Source organism: Ambystoma mexicanum, chromosome 11 (assembly GCF_040938575.1).
Source record: "Ambystoma mexicanum isolate Mex_15411 chromosome 11, UKY_AmexF1_1, whole genome shotgun sequence".
NCBI classification, from domain to species: Eukaryota; Metazoa; Chordata; class Amphibia; order Caudata; family Ambystomatidae; genus Ambystoma; species Ambystoma mexicanum.
Genome location: NC_090934.1, coordinates 1,029,846,746 through 1,029,860,314, shown reverse-complemented (window position 1 = coordinate 1,029,860,314; position 13,569 = coordinate 1,029,846,746). Strand labels below are relative to the sequence as shown.

General features: G+C 40.3%; 1 protein-coding gene across 10 annotated transcripts in view; it reads right to left on the bottom strand.

The window, feature by feature from the left end:
• AKAP13 (A-kinase anchoring protein 13) overlaps positions 1 to 13,569 on the bottom strand; it is a 1,883,770-nt gene that overhangs the window by 691,244 nt on the left and 1,178,957 nt on the right. For all 10 annotated transcript variants that reach the window (XM_069624282.1, XM_069624281.1, XM_069624277.1 and 7 more), the window contains one exon: positions 807 to 943. In XM_069624282.1, the coding sequence (XP_069480383.1) occupies positions 807 to 943 (137 nt within the window). The remainder of the gene's footprint in view (positions 1 to 806; positions 944 to 13,569) is intronic.

The window sequence follows — 13,569 nt, the reverse complement described above, 5'->3', positions numbered from 1 at the left end:
ATTGCACCACCCTAAATGATAATGATCATTTTCTAATTCGATGCAAAAGGTAAGCTTTTTAGCTAATTCTCATACACATTGCTGTGTGGCTCTGAGCAGGAGGTCAACTTCCCATGATGGGTATTAGCCGGTTGTATGGCTTATTGATGAAATGGCCTATTCGACATAATAAGCTGCAAAACCCCTTCCAATCCAACATGTTTACAATTTCACATAACAAAGAATCAATACGAAGTTGGGGCATCAGACGAGAGGTGAAACAAAAGTACTGATGTAGAGAACTTGAATTAAGTGGACATTTTCAGTTTCTAAAGGTCCAAGTAGTAACTGCAAGACTATCAGCAGTTTCAGAAATAGCATATAGGGTTTAGTCTCTTGTAAACCTCTCTTCTGCGTCCATGAGCCTCACAGAACCTACTGGATGATGCTTTTCACCAGAGTCATCTCCCCAGAAGCAGAACATTCACCAAGTGCTACACTTGATAGTTTTGGGGAGATAGTTGACAAATGGCAGCCTATGGGGTTAAGAATGTAATCAAGAAACCAAAGGTGTTTTCTTGATATCTTACTGAAGTAGTATTTTCATGTTGATGGGTTTATGCTTAAACAAACAAAGCCTAAACACGCCAATTGTGAATCTCTGAACCTTAAAAATGTGTGCAAATTCCAGGATTTGAAAATATGAACATCTCCCTGATTGGGACTACTGCATGTGTGTTGACATGAAATTGAACCGATTGGATTAAATCATCTTAATTTTAAATACTATTAATTTTAAATACTATTAAAATGTAAGTGAAACATACCTTTGTAAAGACCATATCATCCATTCCCTCGCCTGATAAGTGAAAGATGTCGGAGTCACTTCCGGATTCACGTTGATAAATTCCCTGAGACGAAGTGCTTTCACTGCCCAGTCCATCCTCCAAGAAACTCTCACATTCTGTCATCAACACAACAGTGGCACAGTTACTTTTTGGCCATAATTACTTAATTTATTTAATGTGATATAGTTTTAGTTTAAAACTTTACACATACACAATAAATAATGAACACAGAAAAAACAGAATTTCATACACATTAAAATAAAATTAAAATCACTATCAAGCAATCAACAATTAATCAGAATAAGTGTCAATGTCAAAGTCATTAACATGAATATTCAATTAGATAAAATATATCAAGTGATAAAACTGCAAAACTGTTTAACGCCGCAAATTAACAGTAAACAATAAAACTGCAGAGCAGATTAGCAGCATATGTAGTATAAGCTAGAACAGACCATATCATCATCATATTCCCCATTTAGACCGGGACACAAGCGTATGTGTGTGTATACATTTTCCTCATGTGTCTTCATTAGACTATTTTCCGCCACCTTCCAGATTCTTAACAGGGCTATATGCAGTCTCCTAGTGCATGTGTTTAGGCATTTTTTCCAGAATAGATGGTCCTTGATGGTATCCAGTTGTTGTACAACTTTACCCAGATGGTTCATGTATTCTGCACACAGACTAACCCATTCTGTCAGAACATGCAATATGTGCCTTATTAAGGGAGAGTGAAGGACCCAGAACACTCAACACGGGAAGGCGGTTAATCCGTTAAATGAGAATAAATCTCTTCAATTGGATTGAGGGGCATAGGACTAAGTATGGCTGCATCTTCTTAAAAGTGTATAGCACATCAGGCACAAAGGCATAGCTTTTTAGTGAGCTCAAGTGTGCCAAGTTTTCATTCCAGTCCCACAGGTCTAGGCGACTTATCGACGCTAGAGGTTACAGACGTCTTCTCCCCATTTGGGGGTCCATCCTATGTTTTTAAATAGAGTGTTCACGCTCTTAATAAAGCTAGACTTCATTACCAATCTCTGCTCGAGATTTCCTAGACTTTGTAGGAGAGGATAAGATGGCCCATTCAACATCTTAATATAGATAATAGTTATTTTTTTCAGGATCAAGGATTCAAGAGAATCAATACCCAGATCAAGTCTCAAAATAGCCATAGGTACTTAGTTTGGCAATCCCAGTAACTTCCTCCAGAATCTACCCTCTATCAGCTGGAGCCATTTTAGATCAATATCAACGAGACTCTCTAGACTGTAAATGACAGCCGGGACCAAGCACTGTAAATACAATGGTCTTATTCCCGCCATCGAAATATCCATCGGTTCTTTTGGCAAATTGCGCTATTATTGCTGTCAGCTGTTGCCTTACTAGTTCAGACTTCAATACAGGTTTTGAAGCCTGGTACAGTGTCAAATTCAACCCCCAGATAGTTGTACTGTGAGGTATAGGCGATTTCAATGTTCTGAACAAATAACCTAAGCCTAGCTATTAGTTTAGCGGAAAATAACATGATCTGGGCTTTTTCCCTGTTAATTATAACATTAATATCATTTGCATATACCGAAAGGACGTTGGCTATGCGTTGTAGGTTACTGAAGGTATGATCCAGTAGCACCAGATCGTCTGCATATGCCAAAACCGTACAGTGTGTTTTATCTATTTTAGGGGGACAACATCTGGTCAGGGACAAAAATAGGGGAAGATCAGAGACATAGATTGTACAAGAGGGGGGCCGTGACACATCCCTGATTGACCCTGCAATTTTGTGAAATAGCTTTAGGTAGTAAAGTATCCCCACTACAGGTCTCGATATTTAGGCTAGTTTAGGAGTGTGGGTTATGGGTTCTAAGCACTTCAGGTTCATCACATGAGTTTCCTTAAATATTGGAGTTAATTCATTACTCTGGTTTTAAAGGGTTTGACGTCTTTTCTGAAAGGGATATTTCGTTTGGCCTTAACGTTCTATTTTCAGAAGGAAGCTTTCCCAACCCAGCATGGCGACAATGGAGCAGGGAGTTCATTGGCTGATGAATTCTCTTCTGTTGAGTCATAGGCATTCTAAACTGCCTTTCATCGTCCAATTCCCAACAGGAAGGTCCTGTTTATGTTTAGCTCCTGTGTTAGGCCCAAAGTCTAGGAACAAGAGAATCAGGAGAGAAAGGAAAGGTGAATTCACTTTTGAAATATACGCGAGACAAGACAACCAGAAATCTGTTGGGAGCGCAGCGTTTCTTTTGATTAAAAAGCCTCAAGCTGAGAAAGTTTATCAAGTTCTTGCATTCTCTTTAATTAGGTATTTCGTTATTTAGACCTCTTTGAAGAGACTTCTGTTTTAAAGAGAAAGTTGCTTTGTGACTTTGTTCAGTTCATCAGAAGGAATTTCTGAAAACATGTTGCTGAGGCACATCAGACAGTGACTGTAAAAGGGTGCCTTACTAGTAAAACTGTTTCTGACTGACTGCAAGCAGGGAAGTCGTAATGTTCAGGGATCGAGTATTACCTCCGTTATTACAGGAAGAGACAGCTCGCGTGTAGCGTCTTTTAGTAGCTATGTGGAGTTGGTCAGCTCTGAGTAGTGAGTGGCCATAGTGCATATGCTTGAGGGAGAGTTGTTGCTTGCGCATGCGTAGAAGTTAAGTAGAAGTGCGCAAGTTAAGAGAAAACACCCATGTACATTAAATTGATGTTTGCATGTATCTAGAAGAAGTTCCTCTGCTGCGCGCATGCGCTAGGGGGCTAATGATTGGCAACGCTTGACGAAATTGTTAATGAAGTAATGCACATGTATTTTTAAAAGTATTTTTTTCGCGTTACACAAACAATGTGCATGAGGAGAGCAGCAGTGAGTGCCATTGCTTGGAAGGAGAAAGACGCTCTCATTTCATGTGAGTTGTTCGCTTCTTATGTTTGATTGTGCCTAATCCATTTCAGTGCAAGAGGCAGAGTAAGAGCCTCATCTCAGTCAGTGTGTTTAAAAGTTTTTTGGAGGTTGATACATTTATTTCAAAAGACTTTAAAACACGGACAATAAAGTGTTTGGAGCTTTTAAAGAAGTAAGAAATACAAAATACAGTAAAGTGCAAGTTGAAAAGTCTAATGTTGAATTCATAGAGAAAGACACTTTTCTTCATTTAAACTCGAACTGGGAACCATGGTGACTCTTGTGTAAATAATAAAATGAATTTACAAGTTAAAGAAGTTACCTAACCACAGTCCATTTACCAAGGGAATGTTTTGAGAAGCCCACGTCTCTGAAAATTTCATTGCTTCATGTTTCAACATTAGTGTCAACTACCCAAACTAAGTGGAATACAGGTATATGTTGGGAATGGGATTGGTTTTGAGATTTTAGGAGGGGTTGTGTAGAGTGTGTTAACCTGCCTGTCTTATGTCTTCCTCTGCAAATTTCCATCCACACCGGAAGTAGAACTCTGTTTATTGTTTTCTCCACTTCCCCTTTTCCCCCCCGAGGGGTGTTTGTTTTTCAGCTGTTAATCATTAGTTGTTGATCAGAGACACTGGGGGAATTGTGGGGTTGAGCAGCTCCTCCGGACAAGTGTTATCAGGACTGGAGACCCCAGTGGACAGCCCGATAGATTTAATTTTCGTCAAAGCAGCTCCCTTCTAACTGTATTAAAGGCTGCTGTGAAATCAATAAATACAGCATATAGGGGCGGATTATTTCGCCCATGTGCTTGTTTACCAAAGAATCCATAAGCCGCAAGTTATGAAATGTTGAATAGTCGGGGCAAAATCCACACTGGTATCTATCCAGGATACCTTTATGTTCTACCCACTTTTGTAATTCCTTGAAAAGGAGTGAAGCGAAGAGCTTCCCAGTGGAATCTTAAAGATAGTAAATGTGGTTAGCGGGATCAAGAGGAAAGCCTTTTATTTAGTATAGGGTTAGGAATTGCTGTTTGCCATGTGGCCAGAATCATAATGTGGTGGGAAAAAACAATCTCAGTAACACTAGCTTTACCTTTCCTCCAAGTAAACCTCCCAGGGGTATCACTTTTAGTTAGATTATCATTTCAAGTTCCTAGCAATTAGCAATGAAAAAACCTCAGTCAACATGCTCCCTCATTGGACTTTGCGTCATAATGCTTTTAGCGAGTAAATTACGCTCAACCAGCATACCTATAGCATCAGCAATGGTAGTTCAAAACACCTCCTACAATAATACATTCCTCGCCATGCCTACTCTCCCAATTCACAAATATTTCAAGCAGATATTCTTGTAGCTGATCTGTGTGTGCCGGCCCACGTGGGTTGTACACATTAATCAGCAACATCTTATTGTACTCGTCATCGAAGGACATGGTCACCTCCTCGGCTAATAGGTATTCATGTTGAGCAGTAGAGTTTTTCGTGAATTCAAATTATGCTTCACCCCCGTAACAAGTCCCCCAAACCGTCTACCCTTCAAATGATTGGTGGATGGTATAGCCATCCATCATAATTGCTTAAGTTAACCAAGTTTCCTAAAGACTCTGCTGGCCATTTCAGCATTGTTTGAATATCTGAGTTGAACCATGTCCTTGTTCAAGAGGTGAACAACGGTAACTGACTCACTGTTTTTTCTGGTGGTAGCCGGTAGTGTTGGGTCTATCAGATCCACATCAGCATCCAGCTCAACCCCACCAGCCAAATGTTGTACACGAAAAATGCAGAGGAGTTTCACTGTGGTTTTATGGCTTGCAATGTATTGCGTTGACATTTGGATTATTTTCTTTTCGTGGTTCAAAGAATTCAAAATTGTCCGATAGTAGCACTAGAAGCTGCGGAATTCGATGCAAACGTTCTAAGAAGGCAGTCCTTGAGATAACCACTTGTAACAGCTTTTCTGATTACTATTCTTAATAATGCATATCTTATTTTCAGAGTTGAGATCAGGGTCAGGGACCTTATTAAGTTGCATTTCTTTCGTTATGTTTGTACTCAGGTGAAGTCTCCGCTGAGAGACATTGGGGGTAGAGTCATTGTCCAAGGCCTTAGGAAAAGGTTGTGCAGTCATTGAGGCTAGACTAGTATCATGATCTTCTATAGAAGCATTAGTCGTGTCCCCAGTCTTATCCACTATAACCCAGCTAGTTAAGTTACCAAGGCCTTTTCCCCCTGGCGTTTTTTGCTACGTGCCACCTTCTTGCAGGTTTTTGGGACTTTTTAGCAGGAATATTTGTGGAAGGAAGGGAGGCTGCCACTTCACACGGGCTATTACGAGCCAACGCTCTTCTTGCTAAGCTGCGTTGTTTCAGAGAAAAAATATGGCAGAAATATCAGCAATAGCATTCTGCTTAATAAGGATAATTAAGACTTATCTAAAAACATGGCAGAAAACCTAAAGAATTATAGCACTACAATTACTTGAAATAAAAGCCTGGCTTTTTTCTATCTGTAATATTATGGTACATTTGACATTTCTTCTAGAGCATTAAATCATGTTTTTTAAATGCCATGAAACTATATTCACATATAAAGATTAAAACAAAACCAGCACTTTCAAATGGATTTTGTCTTAACCAAAACAGAAAACGTATCAACATTTAACTAATATGAGGGCTGCCCAAATGTCAAAATAGTGAGAAAAAAAACTTTCCAAAGGACACTAACTTGTTGATTTTCATTACGTGTATTTACTATCTGAAGATTTGCAGCCTTTGAAAACGGGCATACAATCAGGAAAACCCGACAACACTCTTTACATAAACCTTAAAACCAAAGGTCACCCCAGAGGTTGTAGAGGAGGTCCCAAATAAAGCCTGCACTCCAGTCGCCCATTTTGAAGTTCCAGGAATGTTCACACCAAGATATGTGATGTATGGTGAGCAAATAAACCAGCAGAGAGCCGCAGTGGGGCTCTGCCCAGTGCCTATTAGAAGAGCAACACCTACTGACCCAGAAAACTATGGACAGTAAGGTATCCATTGAGGAAACCCTATCAGCAAATGAAACTAAATGAAGATTGCCCAAGTACTGTCCCAGAAGAAACCAAAAAGGCCTTAATGAAAGATGAATGGTGACGTCACGAGGGCCCGGACTAACGTGCAGATATAAGAAATGACAACCAACAAATGACTCACACAGACGAAACGCCATGAATAAAGATATCGTGAACCTAAAAGGGGAGAATGGTGTTGAAATACAAAGAAGTTCAAGCTGTAAGCAAGATGAAGATATTCAACCAGTTTACACCTGTAAATATGCTTGGAACCGCAAGAAAGCTAAGGAAACAGTCATACCAATAGAAGCTATGAACGGTAGTTAATTGAAACTAAAAACAGAATATCCTGCCTCTGAAGGATCAAGATAAGGAGAAGGCAGGTGGCGGGTGAAACGAAAATCAAATACACAAATTGAGAGAAACGAGACAAATTCCCAGTGTGGGAATCACGTGACCAGCCGAGCAAGACGAAGCACGGGTTCACACCTACACTTGGCACCGGACCAAGCAGAGATATCAGAACCTTTCCAGACAGAAGATGCAGTTTCGAGGCCAACCACAGTGAACTAATTGACACATGGCTATTAAAGTAATGATTGATTGTAACCATAATCGGAGGAAGGCCGGGTAACGAAGGGGCATCCCGCATGGCTGACCATTCTGCGTGCTGCTAAGCAAAGTAGAACATTATGCATGGGGTTGGTGCCAACCCAATCACAATGGACCAAATAATCTAGGGTCCTATAGTTAGAACCGATGAGACGCTGTACTTTTAGTGACGTCTACAGTAGTCGGTTTTGAAGGAAGGACTTAGACGCCCAATCCCCTCACTCTGTTACCATATTAAGCTATAGTACCTATAGTAAAGTTACCTTTTCCTAATCAATAGAATTCCATGTTAACTTTTGAGTGTTACACGTCAATTATGACGAGTTTTGAGTATAAATGTTACAACTTGTATGAAGTTCGTTGGAGTTGAAGCGAGAAGGACGATCGCATCACTGCTGATATCCATTACTCCCCGTTTTGTGTACTTGTCATTAAACAGACTCCCTTTGCCAAACTATTGAGTTATCCTTATTGATTGGTGTTGGAGTAATACATCTGCACCCCCGTCCATCTCAAGGTGCAGCTATCTCATCTTAAAGTACTTCTGAGCAAACCTTAGCTCTATAGGCCGTCCGGGTGTCTCGGAGTACAAGGTCACTTTACAGAGGACCGATACAACCTTGTTCAAAATCCAGCTCAGTTACAGCAGAAAACAATGTGCAGTCCGAATGAACCTGAAGTCTTTACCTACTGTTGAAGTATATGTTTCTTAGTAAAACTTGTAGTATACCAACTGAAAGCCGGAACTGTCTTAAATGGCATGGCACAGAATTTTAGTTGCAAGAAGGCTAAATGATTAAATCAGTTTATTTAATGGTACATGCCAGATTACTCTAGCTTCTAATGGTTGTAATTACTACTCAGTTACTATTATTCTGAAATGTAATGGACCTTAATTTGTCAACCTCGGAATGAAGGGCCGAATCAGCCCTGCTGGTATTTGTAATTTCCAGGTGCAGACAAGCCACATGTCAGATGCGAGCGCTTAACTTGTGAGCTTGTGACCAAGGCATGAGAAAAGCAGTTATGGAAATTACATGAAGAAAAGGTTAGAGTACAGATTCATCCAAACCAGCATAATGTAATTACACTAGTATTTTGTAATTAGTAGACTATATTGCTAACATAATCACATGATCTTGTGAAAGTAGCATCTGTGTGGAGAACCAGATGCAAATGAAGACTGCCTGAATTCAAAATGAGAGGAGCCAAAATAGTGCACATTTCTGATTTAACTATATCATAGTTCTTCCATTGTTATGGATCCGGTGCACCTGTGGGATGCAGGTATTCATCTGCACACCCAAGAGCATGCATTCGACACATGGTAGGTACAGTGCCACAAGTGTCTCAGGACAGAAAATGGCCCTGGAGTACCTTTCACCCAAAGATACATTTTTTTAGCAATTAAAAGTGAAAACAAGAGAACTGTGCCTGTCCCATTATGAAATTAACTGAAAGCAAAATACAAACTGAAAGTATTGGAACGATACACCGCATTTATACACTGCAACAGATCCTTACAAATCATGCAACATGCCCAGTTTCCCTGCTATACCTGAAAAAGGAAGCCAAAACAAACGCTTCGCATCCAATGCCTCAAAGTGGCAAAAATATTGTAATGTAAACATTGTATTGATTATTCCCACAACCGTCAGATTATTATACAAAACGTATAAGAAATGTGAATATTGAATAATATCTTACAATGTAACTGAAGGAGAAAGCAATGGTTCTGTGTTGGTTATGGACAACATGTGTATTCATGCAGGTTCTATATTGTGTGGACTTCAAGTTAACTCAGGTTTCAACTCAGAGTAAACTCGGCCTGCACTTTCGGGACTTTTCCTAGGTATATTCTTATAAAAACAAACTAAAATACCAAAGAAATGAACTTCACAGAGCATCAAGATCTGGAGTGGAGTGATTGTCTGATTTATGACCGAGCCGCAAAAATAAATTCCTCGATTGGCTGACACCTTTAGACCCTGCTCTCTCATAAAAATCCACAATCTGCTGGGAACAATGCAAGCAGGACAGTGGCCAGTCATAAGTGCCCGATCAATTAATGACTAATAGTGTTGTATAGGGGCCTCTGGAGAGGTATTGTACAACTCACCATGGAATGCATGAGACAATGTTCATAGTAGAAATGCACCCATTAGTTACAATAACATGTTGCATACGGAAACTATTTTGGTTCAACTTTGGTACCATTCCAGCTACAAACATGGGATTGGGTGTGTTTCGAAGCAAAGAGTTTCCTCTTTGAGGATATCACATATGCATGCTCTATGATTTTTAATATTAAATAAATTAGCATTAAAACAATTATTAATATGCATTACACAAATGTATATCGCTGGTGTGTCTGCAAGGACAGGTAGTAATTATGAAAGAAAAAAAAACAATTTAGCATGTAAATTCTATCGGGCCACCACCTTTTTTGGTCACGAATATAGAAATTATAATAATCCAATGAAGAGTGGGGCTATGGATTCAATAGGAGTATCTGACTCGCGAAGCAGGCCAATGGAAAGTGCAGGCCAATCGCATAGGATGACATAATTATGACATACGCATTGGAAAACCTCACACTTTGAAAAGTGTGAGCACAGATTCAATAAGATTCATACACTGGAAGAATCTGCAGTACAGACCACCACCGGGGATATAAATGGATGAATAAGAGAGACTTATTCAAGGGCAGCAGAAAGAAAGATTCCTGTTCCAAAGTATGAGTGCTGTCCACAAGGGAACCTGCAGAGAAGAGAATCTCAGGCAACCCTAACTTCATAGTGACATATCTGGAGGGGCCTGCTGACTAGGAGATTTTCGATCTGAAGGGTCCAAGAGGTTCCTGAAAAGTGAGTATGAGATTTACCCAAAAGTAATTATATATGCTCTCAACTATTTTCCTGCTAACTCCCAGAAAGAGGGGCGTTTTAAAAGGTGTCAAATACATTGGGTGCAATCTCACTGCATGTAAAAGTGAGATGTCAATTCAATCGAACTTAAAATACATTTCTGAGTTTTGTGCACAATTATATAAATAGCACTACAGTGCACCACTTTAAAAATCATACCCAAAGTGTTTTCATAGAAATAGTGAACATTGGGCTGTGATATGAATAGATCCATTTCAGAGCCTAATAAAGATATTTCTTGTTAGTGTGTGGTGTGTGACGGCCATGGCTATTTAATAACAAATGGGAAAAGAGAGCAGGTTTAACTGTGTCAATTCTACTCCCATAAACATTATGTAAATGTAAATCCCATATACCCCTCATTCCAAAAACTGCACAATGGGACTATGAGGGGTGGGACACATATGTAAAACCATTCTCCATGATTGGGTGGGTGTACCAACATTCTGTGTGTTCTGAATCAATAACAGTTTCCCTAACCCAAAACCTACAGAATTCTAATGTAGGTTTTTGCAGGCATATTTTAAACTGCACACACATGTAGATGGCGCATAGCACCATATTTGCAAGGAAAGTTGGGGGAATGTGATAGTTAAATGGTTAACAGCATTTCCTGATAATATTTGGGGTGCACACAACTTGTGCATTTGGGAAGTGTAACTTTATGAGCAGTGTAATGATGCTAACATATAAGAGAAAGTCAAATGTTTTGAAGAATCATCTTATTGCTACGACCCATCTGCCGTCCTGATTGCTATGTGGAACATTCAAATCCAATAGGCGGCACATTTACAATTAGAATACTATTGTTATTCAGACCTCACTTTGTAAACAGAATTTATTATTAAAATGAATGCTTGCGTGTGAGAAATAGTCAAATAAATGCAGGCAGGTCAATTATTTTGTAAACTGGCTGCGATTGTGTAACATTGTGGTGACCACCTTTGCATTGATTTTATTTTAATAAAACAAAACATTGATTCAAAGATTAGCATGTTTCTTGTCGCAGATGTGTGGCGGGGAACGAATATCAGTGGGTATATCAAGTATGCCTGCTTAGTGTAGAAGCCATTCATTTAACAAAATAGATCTTGGACAACTAGATACTTCAGGTAACAGTATGTGCATAATAAATTACTAACCTATGCATTTGAAGTATCTTAGAGGAAAGAAAGACTGTTCAATTCTTAAAACCGATTTCTCATGCTTGAACCTATAGGAATAATGTCTTTCACAGCAGTGTTGCCTCACTTACTTGAAAAAAGCAGGACTCAGCTGATCAATTCTCATCAGTACAATTTACTCAATAATATGGGCAAGCCAAGTATTTGAAGATACTTTTATTTAACATTACTACAACCATTCATGGTAATCCTTGGATAGCACCTAGCCCTAACTGTGGAGGTTTACGTTTAGTTTTCTCTTGAAAGTCTATGAAATAAACAATTCGATATTTGACAAGGCCAGGTTCTTGAAAGGAGAGAATATATACATTTACACACATTTCTCCTAAATTCTCTAGAAGAACAAATCATGTACCCCTCTATAATGTTCTTTCAGATGGATGTTCTTCCCACACATTCCTTATATCTTGAGCACCCAATGCATTAGAAAACTTTATTACCACCATGGGCACCTCTACATGCCCACACATGATAGGACATCTCAGCCAGGGTATATAGAACTGCCACCTAATATGGCCTCTCTTATGCCCTTTTTCCATAAAACTCAGTAACTGAGGTACAGCAGGACAGATGAGATGTACAAGCTATCTACCAAGAGGGGCAGGTTGGGATAGTGATAAAGTCTGTGTTAGGATCATCCATCAGAAAAAAATGTACTGAGACGCAAGTTATTTTTTCTTGCAATAGATGAATTCCTCCAATTAATACCTCTTGTATGAAAGACTCCCATAGCAGTATGTAGACACTCTGAGGGTGTTGGGGGGGGGGGGGGTCGAGTGAAGAGACACCACCTGGACCATACATCTCTTCTGGAGGACTGCTTAACTGAACTGAGCATCCCACACAGATCGGGAATACTCAGTAATGTTTGGCAAATGTGTTCAGCAGGGCTTATGTGGCCGCTTGACAAATCTCTAATCCAGGGACCTCCCCCGCCCCAACCCATGCAGGGACGTGGTGGCAGCAAGTCCCTAAGGGTGAACAACCTTGATGAAATGAGTGCAGGGGCTCAAACAGAGCTAATTTGAGAATAGTCTAAACAAAATTTAAATCCCACGCAGAAATAACAAACCAGCGCATTGAGAACTGGTTGCACAATCATGGCAAGAACAGCATAACAACGTGGCTAATAAAGAAAGCGCCCCGCTCTGGGGTCCAATTGAAGACAGATGGCAGCTGGGTACCCCTCTTCACAGTGTTAATCTGCAGGCCTGTTGCGGGTCAAAGAAAACAGAAAATCCAGAAACTACGAGGTAGGACAGATGAAAGGGTCCAGACGTCTTCCCCGACACCGAGCTGAAAATGTATGCCACCTGCAGGCAGAAATGGATTTGGTGACGGCTATCAAAGCTGAGGAGCACGTCTAGGACATTATCTGACAAATTCCATTCATATATTTCAGCGTCTCAGCAGCCACGCACAAAGGTTTAGACTTGAGGTTCGGGTGGAGGAACAGCCACCCACCGACTGGTAGTGTTGGTCGACTCTCCTCGAGAGGTGCCAGTGAGGGAAGATAGACCTGTCCAGAAGCTCCAGTACCACAGTCTCTGGGCCCAGTCCTAAGCAATCAAAATCATCATTCACCTGAGCAGTCACAGGCTCCTGAGAACTAGCAAAATGATAGGGATTGGTTGTAATGCACAGAGGAGATTGAGTCCTAATTGACTGACAAATTATAACCCAGAACTCCCTGCAGAGGAAATTCCCTTGAGCAGAACAACTCTCACTTCCTGTTCACATTGGAAGTAAAGAGATACATCTGAGGACGCCGCCATAAGTAGATCTCATCTAGAACGTCTTGGCAGAGCTTTCATTCATGGGAGACTGCAGTCACTGCTCAAGATGTCCGCTGACAGTCTCGGTCCCAGCTAGATTGGCTTCCAACCTAGACATGCCGCTCTCCAGAGCCCAAAACCACAGTTACATTGCTTTTCTGCAAACAGCAAATAACCCTACACCACCCCGCTATTTGAGGTAGTTCATGGCCACTGTGTTGTCAAAACTAAAATACCACACACTGAAGAGGGTAAGACAACCACAGATAGAATCATCCCTCA